A 17,295-nucleotide genomic window follows, 5' to 3' on the forward strand; every position below is an offset into this window, starting at 1 on the left:
GGAACAAGCATGAGATCTGGAATATCAGGAAAAAACACAAGAGCAGAAACATCAGGAACAAATATGAAAACAGAAAAGCAGGATCAGAAATGATAGTAGGAACATCAGGAACAAACAGGAACAGGAGCTTAAGGAACAAACTCTTTATTGAAACAGTGTATTTGTTTATTAACCTTAAGAGAATATCTGACAGTTAAATAAAAAGAAAAAGAAACAAATGCATCCACTGATTATGTAAATAAACTTTGTTCTTATTAAGGTAAAATGAGTCCATCAGTTCATCAGACAGGGATAACAAAAACAATAGAAATGTTTTCTGGAAAGTTATGGTTCCCCGAGTTCTCCTTCCATGGTCCGCACCAGAACATAAAGCTCCGCGAGCCCGACGACAGAAGCAGCAATCACAGCTGAAATGACGCGCTGCAACACAGACGGGAGAGAAAACGGATCAGGTCACCTCAACACAGAAACATTGGAAAGACCAGTTTTATGTACTAAACATGTACATATAATTATCAGGTATATAAGAGCTTCACATGATTTTAGCTTATTTAATATTTGGGTTTGCTGTCATTGACAGACATTACCCAGAGGTATAACAAGCATTGGTTGCAAAAATTACTGAAAAACAACATTCACTGGCTTCTAATGGGACTTTAAGAAAACTAGGAATAAAGATGATCAAAAATTGCCATATTTGGAAACCAAGATGGTCACCAAAATGACCTAGAAAATATTGACATTGCTTTTTTAAAAATCCTGCTGCAATGTGCTTTCCAGACATTGATGGGTTATATAATCATCAAAAAATGCCAAGAGTTGCTGCTCCTTGTCTATCTGCGGTGGTTTAGAGGTTTGGGGTCGGGGCCTTCTGGTGGCCGGCGGGGGCAGTGGAAACACATTTAGTCGAGGGGGAAAACTTCTAGAGGTGTTAAACTGTTGGCAATAAACCTCAGCAGCAAACACTGCATTACTATGATGTTATTGCATGTTTGATATTCTAAATACAGACATCCTCCTGACTACCAGCAATACAAATGTGTCCTCTGTAGAGGACATTTCTAACCTGAAAATCTTCCAACCACTGCACACTACTGAATGATCTGCCCTTGGTATCTACAGAGGACATTTGGGGCTTTTCAATTATACCAAATGTGAAGGGGTGGGGCTCTGGGATTTGAAGTTTTTGGTGGATTTAAAACCGTTCTTACAGGACAACATTTTCTGCTCTGAAGGGTATGTGGAAAAAAATGATGGAGGTCGTCCTACCGCTGCTGTTTCTGTGAACAAATACTGACTCCCCATGTAGGAACAGGCGAAGGCAGCAACTACAGTCACCAGGAAGTTGAAAACAGTCACCATCACTGCTTTGACTGATCGCACTGTGATAAGGAGAACAGACACACAAACAAAAGACACAAATCAACTCAATAGAAGCCAAGAAAACAAAAAAATATTTTGCAGCTTTGTTGCACTCAAACCTTCTCTTCCAAAATCTGCAAATGCTCCATTTCTGCTAATTTCCTAACGAAGAAAAACACATTTTGTTACCCTCAGCTGCTTTTACACTAAAAAAAGAAGTGTTTTCATGTGAAAATCCCAAATGCACCTGAGCGTTCACGTTGTGCGTCATCCTGTCGTATTCTTTATTTGCTAGCTTTGCTTTGATCCTCTCCAGGCGAGCGACCAGCTCAGGATTCTGGAAGCAGAGAGAAGTCCTGATCATGAGCAGATGATGGATTTCAGGCTTTTATTGAACTGATTGTTTAGGTAAAAGATAAAGATGCTGGGGCTAAAAATAAAAGACTGAACTGACCCGGGGAGGCCTGACGACCTCGGGCAGGTAAAGGGAGCTGTCCTCCAGGAACTCGTGCAGATAGAAAGGATTTCCTGTAAAAGAACAAAGAAGTCAAATGACTTATTCCTGCCATGTGGTAAAAAAAAAAAAAAAAACTTTCTTTGTGACTTTACTATATTATCATGTAGCTATACAATAGAAGTGGATGGTAAACTGTTTCTTTGGGATTTTAATCTCAATAACTACTTATTACTCATACAAACACACATCTTTCTGCACTTTTCTCCTTCAAATGGGTTATGGTTTTAGAAAACAAAGAGATTTAGTCACATTCACATCATATTCACATCCTGAAGCAGGCATGGGGGCAACTTGAAGTTAATTGCCTCTCCAAAAGATGACTTTTCACTTTAAAAATGGATGATAGGAATAGATGAAATCAATTATTCCAATTCACTTGATAATGAAATGATGAGATTTATGATGAATTTTCCTTTAAAATAAGTTTATTGTGTTTCAATCAGGCAGAAAATTGTTTGGTTTGTTTTTTATGCAGGAATTCTTCATTTTATCAAAGAAAGTTCCACTTTTACTCAGTTTAAATCACCATCAACATGAAAACAGCTTTTATTAATTAGCCTAACTTGATTTTAGATGGAAACGTTGATAATAAATCGTCCTCTGATTGGATTGTGCGGAATTGTCAAGACTTCAGTGAATTTGTTTTTTTTTGTTACTTGCTTTAAAAGTCTTAAAACAGTTTTTAACATAAAAAACAAGCTTTTTCTAAAAATTAGTAAAAATATGGTCAGGAAGAAAACTAAAAACATAAAACATAGTTTACTGTCAGAGAAACTGCTTTTTGAGAAAACAGATTGAAGCATAATGGGGTCATCATTGTGATTATTCTTTAAATCTCTACTTCTACTGATAATTTCATGTGTTATTAACTGTTAATTTGTGATTAAGTTGACTATTTATAACAGTAAATAATCCTTTAAAAGGGGGTTATTATGGGATATCCTGGTAATAATGAATCCTTGACCCACATTTGACTCGGTCTCTATGTTTATTTCTTATCTAAATATTCCTGTCACTCAAAATCAAAGTGTCTGCCCCTCCAACGTCATCCAAGCAAAGCCTGTTTGTGGCCAAAGGTGGTCCATTATATCTGCCATAATATGAGTGGACTCGTTTTAAACGCTGGCTCACACCTGACCCCTTCATGGGATCTAAACAAGGTCTTCACATGACCTTCACATGACCTTTACAGAGTTTTTACGGGGCCTTCAGGATCAGTGTACGGTCTGTGTACAGACACTCCTGTTTGGTCCAAATCAGCACCTGTGTTCTCCTACAGTGTTTTACTTTATATTTGAATAATCTTGGTTCTATTTTGAAAACTGAATTGTTAACATTTTTCAATCCAAACATTCAAATCAAGGACTCTGTAATTTGATTTAATCACATGAAGAATATTTTACTCTGGATTATGGAGGGGGGTCCTCTCCCTCGTGATCCCCAACAACACAGCTCATCTGCAGAATTGAAACATCACCATGATCTTCTGGCTTGTTACCATTTTCCTCCAGGTGTTTCTTCAATTTTCTGGCGGTGCTGAAGGTCAGCGTGGTTGGCTGTGATCTTTTCAGAAGCTCCTCTAGGTTTTCTCTCAGAGCTTGTGGCAGAGATGTGTCCCCTCTTTCCAGTAACTGCGTCACCTTGTTTCTGAAATGATCTCCGACGACAAAGGAAGACGCCATGATGAAGATGATCCACCAGACTGGCTGTTGGCGAGCCCGCTATCAAGATACAGGTCAATTTGATCACAGGTTAGCCATGTCACCATTAAAATGTAGATATTACTGATGATGTTTGGAATATTGAAAAAAGGACAGCGCCATATTGTTTATCTTGTGACAGAATGACACGTCGGGTCATGTGACCAGATCTAGCGGAAGTTCGATCTGTTTTTGAGACGTTAAATTTGAAGCCACCTTTCTTATTTTTAAGGACACCCCAAAGATTGTTCTAAAAACGTAACGAATAACTGATCATTTTAATATAACAAATTGTCTAATATTCGATTGAAATGTCAACGTGACATTACACGTGACCAGGTGGTGCCTTCAAGACCTCGTGGAAAATCCTGCTTCTTTTTAGTTAAATTTTGCTCTGTTTTAATCACGTTAATATGAATGTCCCTTTTGGTGTTATGAAATGTCAAAATGATTTGTTTCCCTTTAACTACCGTATTAATGTGCTAAAGGAGTATTTGAATCTGCACTGATGTTTTGTTTTAGCTATCTTCCTACTTTCCGAGCATATCCTGAACGCAGCATTGTCTATACTTGTGTGGAAGAGCATAATGCGTGACTGATGGAAAGATGGCGGCCTGTGCGTTACGCAGAGCTGTGCTAAGCAGCGTCAGTACTTACAGCAGAAAGCACACGCACAGAATACTGAGTTTCGCGGAAGCTTCTAGTAGGTTTGACGTTTACAAACCGCAGCAAACATGTCACGTCTGTGGTTCGTTCGCCAGCGGTCAGCAGAGACGGTTCATGTCGTCACGGTAAGAGCCGCCGTCCGTGTCCTCCTCCGTCACGGCTAGTAACACGCCGAAGATTTAAGCTAGGTGAGCCGCTAGAGCTAGCATCACAAGCCCAGCTATGATCCAGCTAAAATAGCTGCATTAGACACGACACTGAAACGAAAGTGCTGCTTTCCTCGGTTCTTCCTTTATTGGTGTCTCGTGCAGCAGAACTTGAAGGCTCGCGGGATGGTAACTAGCTTTAGCAGCAACCCTTTTGACCTGTTGAGTCAAATCCTAGCATGTTAGATAACATGGATCTGCAGCCACGAGAAGGAGAACTTTTCTGCTCATGGTTCCGAGGTTTTATTCGTTTGACCGTGGTATATCACGAGGGTATAATTGAGAGTTCAACCAATGACGTGCCCACGGACCGAACAAGTTCCACGCAGTTTTGGTTTGTTCTGCGTTTAGACTCACACTGCTAACACATGAATACTACACCTGTTTTGTTTTTGTTTTCTTAATCCTTTAACATTTTTCTTTTGTTTGTTCTCTCAGATTATGTCCATTGACTGTGATAAAAATGGAAAATCATATCCAGTTACTGGGAAGGTTGACCTTTGACCTATTTCACTGTAGATCATGGAGAGGGAAATTCTGCAGTTTTATTTCTGTCATAGGAAATGAAGTCAACTTTATAAAGTAAACATTTCGCCTCAGGAACTGCTTTGCTTTCCTAAAAACATTTCAGGATGAGGTTCATTACAGACCCACTGCAATGAAAATTGGGGTTTTTTATCATGTTCTCGTTTCATTTTTCACGATGGAATACTTGTATAAAAATTCAAATCATTTTGAATTGGGTGCAGACGAAAAAATAAGCAGTTCCAAAAAGCTTGTAGTTTTTGGAGACGATCTTCAGTCGATAGGCCCCCAGCTTTCTGCTCCACTCCATTCTGATGCATCCACTGGCAGACAAATGGATCCATAATGTGGTCTTTTTCTTCTCCAGAGATAGTATCTGGCTCAAAACTTGTACGGATGAATAGCCCAAATATTTCCCGTCATTTTTGTTAGCACCAGTAATGTTAGGTTGGCGTAATGAGGGGCTGTAAGCTGGCAGGAGAGTCTGTTAACAAAGGGATCATGGGAAATGAGGGAAACCTCACTAAACACCATTTATTTCTAATGGACTGTCCTAGAAAATGACAGTTTTTTTTTTTTTTTGGTTTTGTGGTTTTGGCTAAAAAAGGCATAATCAAATAATGCCAACAAAAATACCACTGGAAAAACTTAAAAACATAAAAGGAAATGGATCAAAACATGATCGGAGGGGGTCTTTTAACCTGATAATTACTTTTAACCATCTGTATTTCAAAGAAAGTACATGAGCCAGCAGCAAATGTATAGATCAGTTTAGCTAATGGAGCAGAAATCAAACACAAGCCTAACAGATGCATGGGGGCAACATTGAATTTAATTTTCTGCAGATTGTTGAGCATTACATTGCTTTTTGTCATGTCTTATACACGGTTTCCTGCATGTGCGTTTCATATTCAGGGGCTTATCTGATATCGAGGCTTTAGGCCAACCAAAACCGGTTCAGTGGCTTCAGGTTGAGCTCAGAATTTGAGGACGAACAGTACTGCTGGAGATTTTTTTTGAAATCACTGAACTGTGAGGTTCTAGTCTGGAACCTTCTGGCTAAATTTGGACGTATGTTTGTCTTTGGCTACAGTGACATTTCACAGCCCAGTGTAGAGGCTAGAGTTTAGCTGAAACCCTGATGTGATGGAACGCCTAACACCTCGCTGCAGGAAGGAGCGCTCTTACAGATTCAATTCAATCTTATTTGTATGGCCCAAATTCACAACAACAGTCGACTCAATGGGCTTTCGTATAGGTAATTGACTCTGCTCATATCATGGGCCAGATCTTTCTTAATGTCAGCTATTTAGTCTCTGTGGGAAGTTTTAACCAACCAAAATGTTTATGCATCTATGCATTGATGATACAGCTTTACAGCTTTTAGATTGCAGAATGAGATCAGTTCTTTACTCACAATGAACTATAAGTAGTGTATCATCACCGCTAAATCAGAGTTCTTTTTCATATCTGTTTCTGTATTTAGTTCCACTCTTGCATTCCAAAGCTCCTTAATAAAGTCTCATTTTGGAGTTGATTGCAACTCTACTCCAAAACTTTCTGTCTTCAGCAGAAATGGTTTGTTAGGAGCCTGTAGCTGTAACAGCTAAGAGTTGACGTTTCTCTTTTACAAAACGAAAGACTCACCATCCCCAGCGTTCTGTCAGCGTTTTTTCACACTATATACCTGCCCAGGTAAAAGCTGGAGAACACAATAGCCAGCCTTGGGCAGTGGTGGCATGTAAATGTGTTTGTCAGCATTATGGCGCCTTAAGCAGACGTCAGGTGATCGGACGGTGTCGGTGCTTCTTAACATTTTTACGAGTAGACTTCCTTCATTAGTGACCAGCTGGTCTGATCCTGATGACCTGTTCAGACGGTTGTGTCATGGAGACTGTTTTTGTCAGGAACAGGCCTGAAGGGAAGATTTTGGAGACGGTCGGGGTGTTTGAAGCCGTGAAGCAGCATGGAAAATATGAAACTGGACAGGTAAGACCTCCCCAGGAGGGATGCTTTTGTCTGTTGCTGTGGCGTTGGCGCTTGTAATATTGGTGTGACCCGTCTGTTCCCACAGCTGTTCCTCCACAGCGTGTTTGGCTACAGAGGGATCGTGTTGTTTCCTTGGCACGCTCGTCTTTACGACAGAGACGTCACCCCTCCCATCTCGGACAGGTAGCCATTTTTTCCATTAAAAAATCTTTTCTCCTTCTGTTTTGGACAATTATCATCTTTTTTTCCCCCCTTTTCTTTGTCTACAGCAAACCTGAGCCTCCAGGAACCCACGGCTCCAAGGAGGTGAAGGGGAAGACTCACACTTACTACCAAGTTCTGATTGACACCAGAGACTGCCCTCACATCGTAAGGGAGGACTTTCACCTTCTGAAATCTCTTAAAGTCCCATCTTTATCTTTAGTTTTTTTGTCTAAATGTTTCGGATTCTTGTCCATCAGTTGGATTTCAGGTGTTTTAATCCTCAAACATCGTGCTGTTGAGCACGATGTTTGAGATGATTGTCTTCTCTACTCACACCAAACGCAGTGCAGAACATTTGCGTCCTCCATTCGCTGTTTGGGCACGCGTCAAATTTGCTGCTTGTCCAGACGTGTTCATAAATCTGCTGCTCCCGTCACCTGAGGGAGGAGTTTCTGTCAAAAGTTTTCTTCGCCTCATTGCTACGTTATTGAAGATGACGTAGAGAGATCAGGTTTATTTATTTTGAGGAGCTCTACAAAAGCATTGATGATCACGTCTCCGTGTCTGGGTTCATGAGGTCGTTCAGAGATTCTCCCATTACGGCGAGGTTCAGCATCTACTGCAGCCGCTGTGTCCTAATGACGGCGATTTCAGCGTTACTTCTGCCTCTGTGACCCAGTTTTACACTATCTGTTCCGCGTTAGTCAGAGGAAGGGGGAAAAAGAGAGTAAATTAGAGGAACCTTTATTTTTTTCGTTTCTTTCAGGTAAGACAAATATCAAGTTTGGAGAACAAACAGCAACTATCCATGTTGGTTTTTGGACTGTACTTTCTGCTCATGTCCTGGGCCAAAGCTGAGTTCCTGATTGGTTGACGCAGATTCTTAGCCAAAGTTCAGATCTTTGAACTCTGGAAACATCGTGTCGACAGGATTTTCGCCCAAAACGCGATGCCGCTAGTGAATCGCCCTGCAGCCTGAGGCTCAAAACACGGTGATCGACCGCTGATCGCGTCTGTACATTGACTCAACGTTGAAACTGCACACCGCCGGCACACAAATCGCATTTGGTGTGAACATAGCTTAAGGAATAGTACTTAAACCTCTAAAATCATGAAAAGAATTAGGAAAAACATCAGAGACACATCAGACAAATGACTCAATGCAAAGGGAAGGACCACTGCGTAGTGTTGCCATTACCATGGACTTTGATTGGTCTACATTGTCATGAAGACATAAAAGATGCTGTGGAGGTGGTTTTTGTGGAGGATGGCATCTGTGGTCGTCTGTGGTTCTGACTGTTGTTTTACACACAGATTACTGATTGTTTTAGGGGGAAAAGAGAGAAATGTATAGTCAAACATTAAAATCAGTCTTAGACAAACAAAAGTATTTAATCTCTAATTCAACCTGAATTATATATTTATTTATTATTCTAATAAATGAGCAATAAATGTAATTTGTTATTCAAACTTGTGTCAAAATGGCAATAATTGTGTATTTAGTAACACACACACACACACACATGCTGTCAGGCTGTAACTCAGTGTTGTGTGTTGTCAGTCTCAGAGGTCTCAGACCGAGGCGGTGACATTTCTGGCCAACCATGACGACAGCAGAGCGCTCTACGCCATCCCAGGTACGGAGACGCCCTAGTCTGTAGTTTCCTTCCTGCGGTCTGACGGTGGAGATGTTTCATCAGAAAAAAAGAACAACATTCAGAGTCTGTTCCAGCAAAAGTCATCTTCATCCGTGCTCTGATATTCAGCGTCATGGATGTTGGACCTTCTGTCTTCTGCTGTTGTTCTCACGCTGCTTATCCTCCTCCAGGTCTGGACTATGTGAGTCATGAAGACATCCTACCATATTACTCCACGGAGCAGATCCCCATCCAGCATGAGCTCTTTGAACGCTTTCTCATGTATAACCCCACTAAATGTGAGTGCTGCTCCGTCATTTGCAAATATCCATGTAAATCTGTATAAATCCTGATTATGACTTTAAGAAAAAAACCTTCTCCTAAGCAAACCGTCGCTTTTACTGTATATCTGATTTTTTCACAGTGATCCTATACTTTATAAAACCAACATTTAGACCAAACACAGTTACCATAAACTTGAGATGTTTCCTGTGTCTATATAGCAGCTTGAAACGCAGCGAATCGTAAAAAGCTTGACAGTTTTGTGTTTTCCTGGTCATCATAGCTCCTCCGTTTACTGCCAGAGACACCCTGAAGGCGTGGCAGGAGAAGAACCACCCGTGGCTGGAGCTGTCGGACGTCCACAGGGAGACCACAGAGAACATCCGAGTCACAGTCATCCCCTTCTACATGGGAATGAGGGTACAGGACAGCTTTGTTACAAACTCCTCTTGTCAGCACCACAAGCCTCATCAGCGGCGGTGCTGTTGGTTCTTGTTGGCTCCTCGAGTCTCTTCTAACAGGCAGAAGTTTCTGCAGAAAGTAAACTTGACTAATGCAAACATTTTTGATGTTTTCAGGAGGCTCAGAACTCTCACGTGTACTGGGTAAGTACCAGACTGTGACAGCAGGAGGTTAACACAGCTGAAAACCCTGTGTTTGTTTGTGTGTGTGTGTGCGTGCGTGTAAGCATGTGTGTGATGTCACTGCAGTGGCGCTACTGCATCCGTCTGGAGAACCTGGGAAATGAGGTGGTCCAGTTGAGAGAGAGACACTGGAGGATCTTCAGCCTGTCAGGAACCCTGGAGACGGTTCGGGGACGAGGCGTGGTCGGCAGGGTCAGCGCACACTCACACACACAAACACACATTACTAGGCTATGTAGAAAAACGTTGATTATTTCATTTGGCAATACTGGTATTGTAAATCATTTAATCCAGCTGCCATTTGCTAAATTCATGAACAGTGTTTGAAATAAATAGCCCTTTTTTTATCCATATTTATAAAACCTTTTTGGTTGAAGCCCATTTTGGTTCTTTTTTTATACTGAAATATTTTTAGAATTCAGACAACATTGAGTGATGAAAATATATTTAATGGTTTACCAAAATAAAAGCTCATGGAATTTGCTTTGGTAAAAGCGACTTGTGAGATACAGAGCTTAATGTTCTGATAAATAAATAAATTTAGTTTGTTTAGTTTTGATCATCTTAAAGGGGTATTAATATTCAGACAAAGTTTATTTAAAGGCATACTCTTGAAAAAAATCATGAAATACAGTGTTCCCCCGCTTATTCGCATTTCAATATTCGCTGTTTCACGCATTCGCTGATTTTTTTTTTTTTTTTCTGTCACGTGACTCCTCCGGTTTATCACAAAAACTCAGACAACTCAAGACGCTTGCATGAGACTTTGGCGTCCAATTAGGAGTTGCTACGCGAATTTCTGAGGGGAGCGGAGATGAAGAGCACGCCAGCCTGTCGGCCTCCAAGAGCTGCTTCTACCAGTTCCTGAATCACTACCGGCTGAAGTTTGTGCCCCTGCATGGAGAAATGGCATCAGCTGACTCAGACGTAAAATATCCTGAAACTCTGAGGAACATGGCCACAAAGAATAATTATCCTCTACAGCAGTGTTTTTCAACCAGTGTGCCGTGGGAGATGGTCAGGTGTGCCGTGGGAAATGGCCCTCATTAACTGATCTAAAAACATTTCCCATCTCCAGGATTTCAGCTTATTGTTCATCCAAACGGGCCCTGATAAAACACAGAGTAGTTACAAATATGAAAGATCACAAAATACTTTTTTTTCTTTGCGTTTATTTGATTCTATTAAAGACATTTTGATAAGAATGACGGTACCGCGATTTAGCTGCAGCTATAACTGTTTTAGGAAAAGTCCCGCCCCTTTAACTGTCTCCGCCAATCATTCTTGGAGGCTTAATCACATGTCATCAGTCTGACCAATCAGAAGTGGTTAAAGTCTTTACTTCCTTGTTCTGATTCTGCTCATAAAGTCTCTCAGTTCCAACAAAACTAACATCTAAAGCTCGTCTTTAGCGCTGTAGCTTTCCACAGAATCCGGTATCAGACCGTGGAAAAAGTGAACTAAACAATGAAGCTCAGAGAAGTGAGCGTGGGATTCTTGTCTAGGTTAAAGTGTGCCGTGGCTCAAAAAAGGTTGAAATAAACTGATCTAGATGGATGAATGATGGATGAAACCCGTGTTGTGCCAAGATACGTTTCCCCTGTCAGAATTAGTTTCCCTTCCGGACTGACGCGCCATGCCCCACACCCAAATCTGGCTGTGGGACCTCTCTCTCTTAACTGATAAAAGACGAACGACGAGCACAGACTGTACGCTACAGTACAGTCTATTGCTCTGAACAAAAAAAACCTCTAATGTTGAGCAGTATTCCAATGTTATTTAAGAAATGTTTTAAAAAGCATCAAATGTTTTGATAGTACGGTTTGGTGACGGACGTTCTTCGGCCGCTGGGGTTGGGGGTGGTTCTCCGCATTAGCGTATTCTGCACTAATACGGGGGAACACTATCGTCTTTGTTGCATTTTTGGGATATGTGTCGTACTGTGACGTGTATCGTGATACGAACCGTATCGCCACACTACTACTAATAATAAATGAACACCAATGACGTATGTCCCACCTTCATACTTTCTGATATAATCAGCCAAGTCTGAATTTTTGTGGTAAATGTTTGTTTGTTCTCAAAGGAGCCAGTGTTGTCTAAAGAGCAGCCAGCTTTCCAGTATAGCAGCCATGTGTCCCTTCAAGCCCCCAGCGGTCACATGTGGTGAGTCTGCAGAACCAGACTGTAAGTTGTCATGGTTTTCAGTCAATTCCTCATTTTGGTTTTCTTTCTTTAGGGGGACCTTTCGCATTGAAAGAACGGACGGGTCCCACTTTGACGTCCGCATTCCTCCTTTCTCCCTTGAGAGCAACAAAGACGACAAAGCGCCCCCTGCTGGCTACACTTTCTAACAGCTGCTTCTCCCCTTTGAGGACCCAGGCACCGTGTCTGCGCTGGGTCGTCCTCCTATCTGGACTCGCCCCTCCTCTGTGTTCATGCAGAGCATTCAGTATCAGTCAGGTCAAACAAGAACATCTGGAAAACCACCAGAGAATCAGCGATGGTCAAATTCATCTAGTTTTGTTCAAATTCCCCCAAAGGATAGTTTTCCTTTTCAAGCCTGGATTAGGTTTGAAGAGATGTTCACGCCAAAGCTGAGAGGAAAATAAAACTCACCAAGCTGATGGGGCTTGTCTGGACATGCAGTGCCTAAAATATTGATCTGGTTGTTTTGAACAGGTCTGCTAACCTGGGGTTTGTGCAAACAGACAAACTGTTTTTGTCTTCATTTGTGGATAATCTCTCCATTTTACCAAACTATCGTTTTCTGTTTGGTTTGTGAATTTCTCCACCTTTCTGGACCTCTTTTCTGCTGCCATGATGTTCATCAGCCCTCCATGGCCCAGCAGAGCCATTAAAAATCATGTGATCCAGCAATGAAGCAGAGGAAACGTCACACAGGCTTGTTGTGAAATGGAAACCCGATGCAGACGGGTACGACATGATGGTGTTTCCTCTGCAACAGCAGGGAGCTGTTGAGCTTTATATGCTTAAAAAATGTGACTAAAGTAGCACAATAATACAGTAAATTCATTCATGAGGGTGCGACGAAGCTTTAGCCAACATCCTTCCTGCTCCCACAGGATCCAGACCTCATCCTGGCTCGTTCTGGACTTGTTGGATGTCTGTGGCTTACTGTGTGACCGTTCAAGAAGTCTAACGTTTCTCCAGCAAAATACAACAGTTCTAAATTCAGCTGGAGAATTGAAGATTGTTGGAAAACTGTAAATAAGGATGTAATTAAAAGTAGAGCAAATAAATATGCCTTTTAACAATTTGTTTGGTTGTTTGTTTTTACATGTCAGCTTTAGAAAGTGGGCTGTTTTGGTATTTAACTTTTATGTGGAAAAGTATTTTATTCACATTCTGGATTATCAGACCCTGTTGTCAAATATTAAGGAAGCTTTTTCCCAAAAGTAAACGAAATCTCAAGCTTAATCTCATTGTATTTGTGGATCAGATCGACTTTTAGGAAAATGTGTAGGTTGTAATGGAAACCTATTGCTTTCAGTTAAAAAGAAAAGGTGTTTTTCAAGAAGGGATATCTGTCAAATTTTCTTCAAAACACATTTTTTTCAGGCTTCTTTTGTTGTAAAATACAAGCGCAAAAAAACAAGCTGATCAGTAAATAAGAACTGACCAAACGCCAGGATGTGTCCAGAACTTTTTGACTTTTCCTTAATCCCCTCACTCCCCAGTTTGACTTCTTAACTAATTTTTGGTCGTAAATTAAAGGTTTGTGAAAACAAAATTACCATGAAAAACAAAAAATTGTATCTTATCGTGTACTGTCACCGAAAAAAATCGGAAACATTTTGGGAAATTAAAAGAAAACTCAAACGTAGAACAAATCTTAAAGAAACAAGAAAATCTGTAAAGCAAATTTTTTTTAAAAAAAAGGGAAATTATTTCGAAAAACAAGATGTCATCAAAGTGCTGTGGTTTACCTTAATAGAAAACAATCTTTTTCTATTAATTTTGCAGTTTTATTGAGTCTGCATTTATGGAAATGAGTGGGATGTAGTTGGTGTTGGTGTAATTTGTTGACGGTCCCTGCCTGTTTCTGCAGCTTTACGTGCAGCAGAAGCAACTGAATGATTCTTGTGTTAAAATTCATTTTCTGAACCAATACAAACAAACATTAACTGTTCATCCTAGACGCGGAAATGTTGTGGCTTTTAATCAGTTTCCAATCGCCGAATGCCTTGTAATTTGCTTGCGTTTGTAGTTCCTAAATAAGTTACTCAGATAAAATATTTATCTTAATAAACACCGAAGATAAATTTTTCTGTAAAAACACAAAAACATTATTTTGAAAGACAAGTTTTGAAACTAATTGGTTTCTATGGGTTAATGGTTGAAATACAAAAAATTAAATGTCTCAGTGATGGTTGCATTCCACACGCCCTCCAGCAGGTGGCGGTGCAGTTTTTGACAACTCAATACAACTAACTTACTGCAGAAACCAGTAAAAAATGTGGTATTTGTAATGTGTACATGTACTAAAGACACATTTCTTTTGTAAGGACGTTTCAAACAGCCTATTTATATTCATGTTGATATGATTTAAAGTGAAAAACAGACTTATTTAAGAGATATATGTTTTTTTCCATCGTGAAATAAACCTTCTACTAGTTCCTTGAATGTAATCTGGTGAATTTCACTTTTTGTGGCAGATATATTTTTTAATGTTATTGTAGGCCGATGTTGCTGGAAGGTTGTGTTTGATTGAAGGTAGGATAAATTTTACTGTCAGAATTAATGGCATTAAAGTTAACGGTGGTCGTTTGCTAAAACAGAATATTTTCCTCTGGATGTTGGTGACATTTCAGGTGAAGCGAACAAAACCCCAGCCCGGGGAGCGCGTGCTCTTCTCCTCCCATCATCACGGGCGCACGCGCGCCCCCGCTACGGCATTTCTACAGGATCCAGTTCAGTTCTAGCGAAGCCCCGCCACGGTCGGCCCTCCTGCCGGAGCTTATCCTGCTCCTCCGCTGGAAGAAGGTAGTGATGCTCCCACGCTGCTGAACGGATCCGGATTCAATCTTAGAGAAGGGCGTATGCGGCGCGAGGGACGGGGCAGAGTGGAGTGATGAGGGGGGTAAACATTGCCATGCCCTGCCTCATGCTGAGATCTGTCGACTTAATGCGCGCGTGCATCTAGCCCGGGACGGGGGGGCTTCATGTTAGAGGGGAACCAAGGGGATTCTCACTGTCGTAGTTAAGGTTTGTTTTGGCGGCGAAGTGGCGTTCGGGATAGGAGGCTGCGGCGGGCCGCGGTTCCCGCTGAAGAAGCTCACTTCACGCATCCTTCAGCCTGACTTTGCTGCGTCCGAGCGCGCGGCCATGCTGCAGGCGGGACCCTGCGACTTATTTCCAACCTGAGCTGCATCTTCCGGAATTTCAAGCTGCCCAGATTGAAGAGAAGTTGGACTTTAGATGAACATCTCCCACCAGAAGGGGGGGACTCCTATGGCTCTAATAGCTCCATCCTTCTCCAAACTGATCAGACACTCTTAGGATGTGATCAGCTGTTGATGTTCAAAGTATCTGCAGGCAACTATCAAAGCTGCCACTGCATGACTGCTGGGTGGGACCTACATCCTAAACTTCAGAGTTCACGCTGATCCATCACCATGGGAGCCAAGCAGACCAAAGGCCAGGAGCCTGGAGGAGCCAGTCCTCAGCACAGCTGGAGGAGGACACCCACCAAGGAGCGCGGAGACATGTTGACCTCCCTCATGCTGAGGTCAGGAGACCGCCTGAACCGCGGGGGATCACCACCACCTCCTTATCAGCGTCGCATTGGAATGATCCAGGAGATGATGCTCATGGCCAAGCAGGGGAAACACGACAAGGCCACAGAGATGCTGAAGATGCTGCGACAGGTAGCTGCTAGCGTTTTTCTGTTTTTGTGTTGCTGAGGTACAGTAAACCCCTCCTTAAGCATCTCCCATCAGCTCCAGCTATGTATTCTTTAATACACTGTTGATCCTTGAGTAGAAGCACCTCAGGATGAAGATGAACCACAGCAGGAGGACAGTGAGGGTGGCTGGACTCTAAAATAAACCCAGAATTTGTTGGGAGAAAAAACAAGTTCCTCGTAGTTAGGGTTCATCCATTTGTGTGCATTCAGTTAGGAAATGTTTGATGGGGTCATTTATGTTCATCAGTTCTGCTGTCTGAGGTGAGGGGTCTAACTACTTGAAAGGAAAGAATGTTCTCTGAAATGACCCAGAAGTGCTTGAATATTCAATTGAAAAAGACAGTTTAGCAAATAAAAAAGATGGAGGCTTCTTCTGAGGATACACCATCCTATCTGGTAGGAGAAAGGGGTCATTCAATCCCACAACTCTTTGCAATCACCACTTTAAACCATTGACTGTATATGAAAACCGGACTGGTTGACCACTCCCCCCTGGAGTTCCAAACAGGAAGTACCATCAGATTGTAAGAAGCCAAAATCCCATAGACTTCTATAGAGAAATAAACAGCTATTACTCAGTCCTTCTATTTCTCAGAATAGCCATTCTTGATCTGCTACCTTTTTTAACATGTTCTTGATAATATTTTTTCTGTAGTTTGAGTTATTCAAGTTATAAACTCACCAATCAAATGCCTCAATAAAAGTAAGTGGAGCCTGCTGGCCCCCACGTCCAACCTTCAAAACCTTTGACAAATTTGGTGTAGCCCATTTTTAAGTGGAAGGTGTGTGGTCTTCCAACAAGCTAACTCGTGATTTGCCCAATTGGTTATAATTGAAGCGAAGACTCAGATTGACTTGGATCAATCACAGCCTACTGGCGGCATGTGGCCCAAACATCAATATCGCAAACAAAACAAAAGAGGTGAATGAATTGACCATTTGGTTGGAAGCGTACGGGTGCTACTGTTCTTGCGAGTACATCTGCGTACTGCGTTCATACTGATGCATCAGGAGCGTCCACTTTCAATGTTAAGTCAATGTACGGATGCGATCAGAGGTCCTACAACACTGAGCGTGGGGCACGGTGGTCTAGCAGCAGCTTGTTTTGCGCGGTGGCTCAAGAGTTCAAAAATCTGAACTTTGGCAAAGAAGTAGGAGTGCGTCATCCAATCAGCGACTCCGCTTTGGCCCATGTTGATGCTATCAGTTGGATTGATTACCGACATCTTTGTAGAGCTCTTTAAATAAATATACTTGATCTCTCAACATCATCAGTGTCTTCCATGCATTGACTGTAAATGAGATATACAGACTTTTCAATGTTGCAATGAGGTTGTAGGTCCTCCCACGCGTCTGGAGCATTTTGTTTATGAATTCTGACACGAGAATTGCGTTTGGTAATGCAGCATAAGGCTTTATTTCCCCACCTGCTTAGTCCCAGACGGCTCTCATTAGGAATGAAGTCTGCAGTCAGCAATCGAATGCCTCCGCTGTTCTCAGCAGTAGCAGTAGAAAAATAGAGCCATAGACTTGTAGCTCAAGAAACAGGAAGTAACTTCTGGTTGTTGTTAGAGATTTAAGGGAAAAAGGAAAGTGGCCCATCATTGGATTTGCGCTTAAGTAGCATCCTGTTT

At 41.7% G+C, this 17,295-nt stretch overlaps 3 protein-coding genes across 12 annotated transcripts in view; 2 read left to right on the top strand and 1 right to left on the bottom strand.

Moving 5' to 3' along the window:
• Window positions 1–128: 128 nt before the first annotated feature.
• vma12 (vacuolar ATPase assembly factor VMA12) lies at window positions 129–4,378 on the bottom strand. Its single transcript, XM_004075731.5, has 7 exons — window positions 4,237–4,378; window positions 3,378–3,600; window positions 1,817–1,890; window positions 1,610–1,699; window positions 1,482–1,524; window positions 1,270–1,382; window positions 129–420 (listed from the first exon to the last, which is right to left on the bottom strand). Exons 2-7 carry the CDS (start codon window positions 3,559–3,561, stop codon window positions 325–327), a joined length of 600 nt encoding a protein of 199 aa, XP_004075779.1. The 5' UTR covers window positions 3,562–3,600; window positions 4,237–4,378; the 3' UTR covers window positions 129–324.
• On the top strand, window positions 4,146–13,010 carry poldip2 (polymerase (DNA-directed), delta interacting protein 2). 2 transcript variants are annotated; one of them, XM_004075730.5, is made up of 11 exons: window positions 4,146–4,370; window positions 6,884–6,965; window positions 7,051–7,148; window positions 7,235–7,334; window positions 8,731–8,806; window positions 8,998–9,105; window positions 9,372–9,508; window positions 9,667–9,693; window positions 9,799–9,924; window positions 11,819–11,898; window positions 11,972–13,010. In XM_004075730.5, exons 1-11 carry the CDS (start codon window positions 4,186–4,188, stop codon window positions 12,084–12,086), a joined length of 1,134 nt encoding a protein of 377 aa, XP_004075778.1. In that variant the 5' UTR covers window positions 4,146–4,185; the 3' UTR covers window positions 12,087–13,010. The 2 variants fall into 2 exon arrangements, with proteins under 2 accessions (XP_004075778.1, XP_011481050.1); XM_011482748.4 differs by having other exon boundaries at window positions 6,890–6,965.
• A 1,134-nt stretch (window positions 13,011–14,144) lies between these two features.
• Window positions 14,145–17,295, top strand: part of lrrc75a (leucine rich repeat containing 75A) — a 49,387-nt gene continuing 46,236 nt past the window's right edge. For 2 of the 9 annotated variants that reach the window (XM_078956516.1, XM_078956517.1), the window contains exon 1: window positions 14,632–15,623. In XM_078956516.1, the coding sequence (XP_078812642.1) occupies window positions 15,372–15,623 (252 nt within the window). In that variant the 5' untranslated portion in view covers window positions 14,632–15,371. Of the gene's footprint in view, window positions 15,624–17,295 lie in introns of all 9 variants that reach the window. The other 7 variants (XR_013659622.1, XM_078956518.1, XM_078956521.1 and 4 more) reach the window with 6 other exon arrangements.

This window comes from Oryzias latipes, chromosome 13 (genome assembly GCF_053564925.1).
Source record: "Oryzias latipes strain Hd-rR chromosome 13, Olatipes_Hd-rR_3.1".
Lineage (NCBI taxonomy): Eukaryota > Metazoa > Chordata > Actinopteri > Beloniformes > Adrianichthyidae > Oryzias > Oryzias latipes.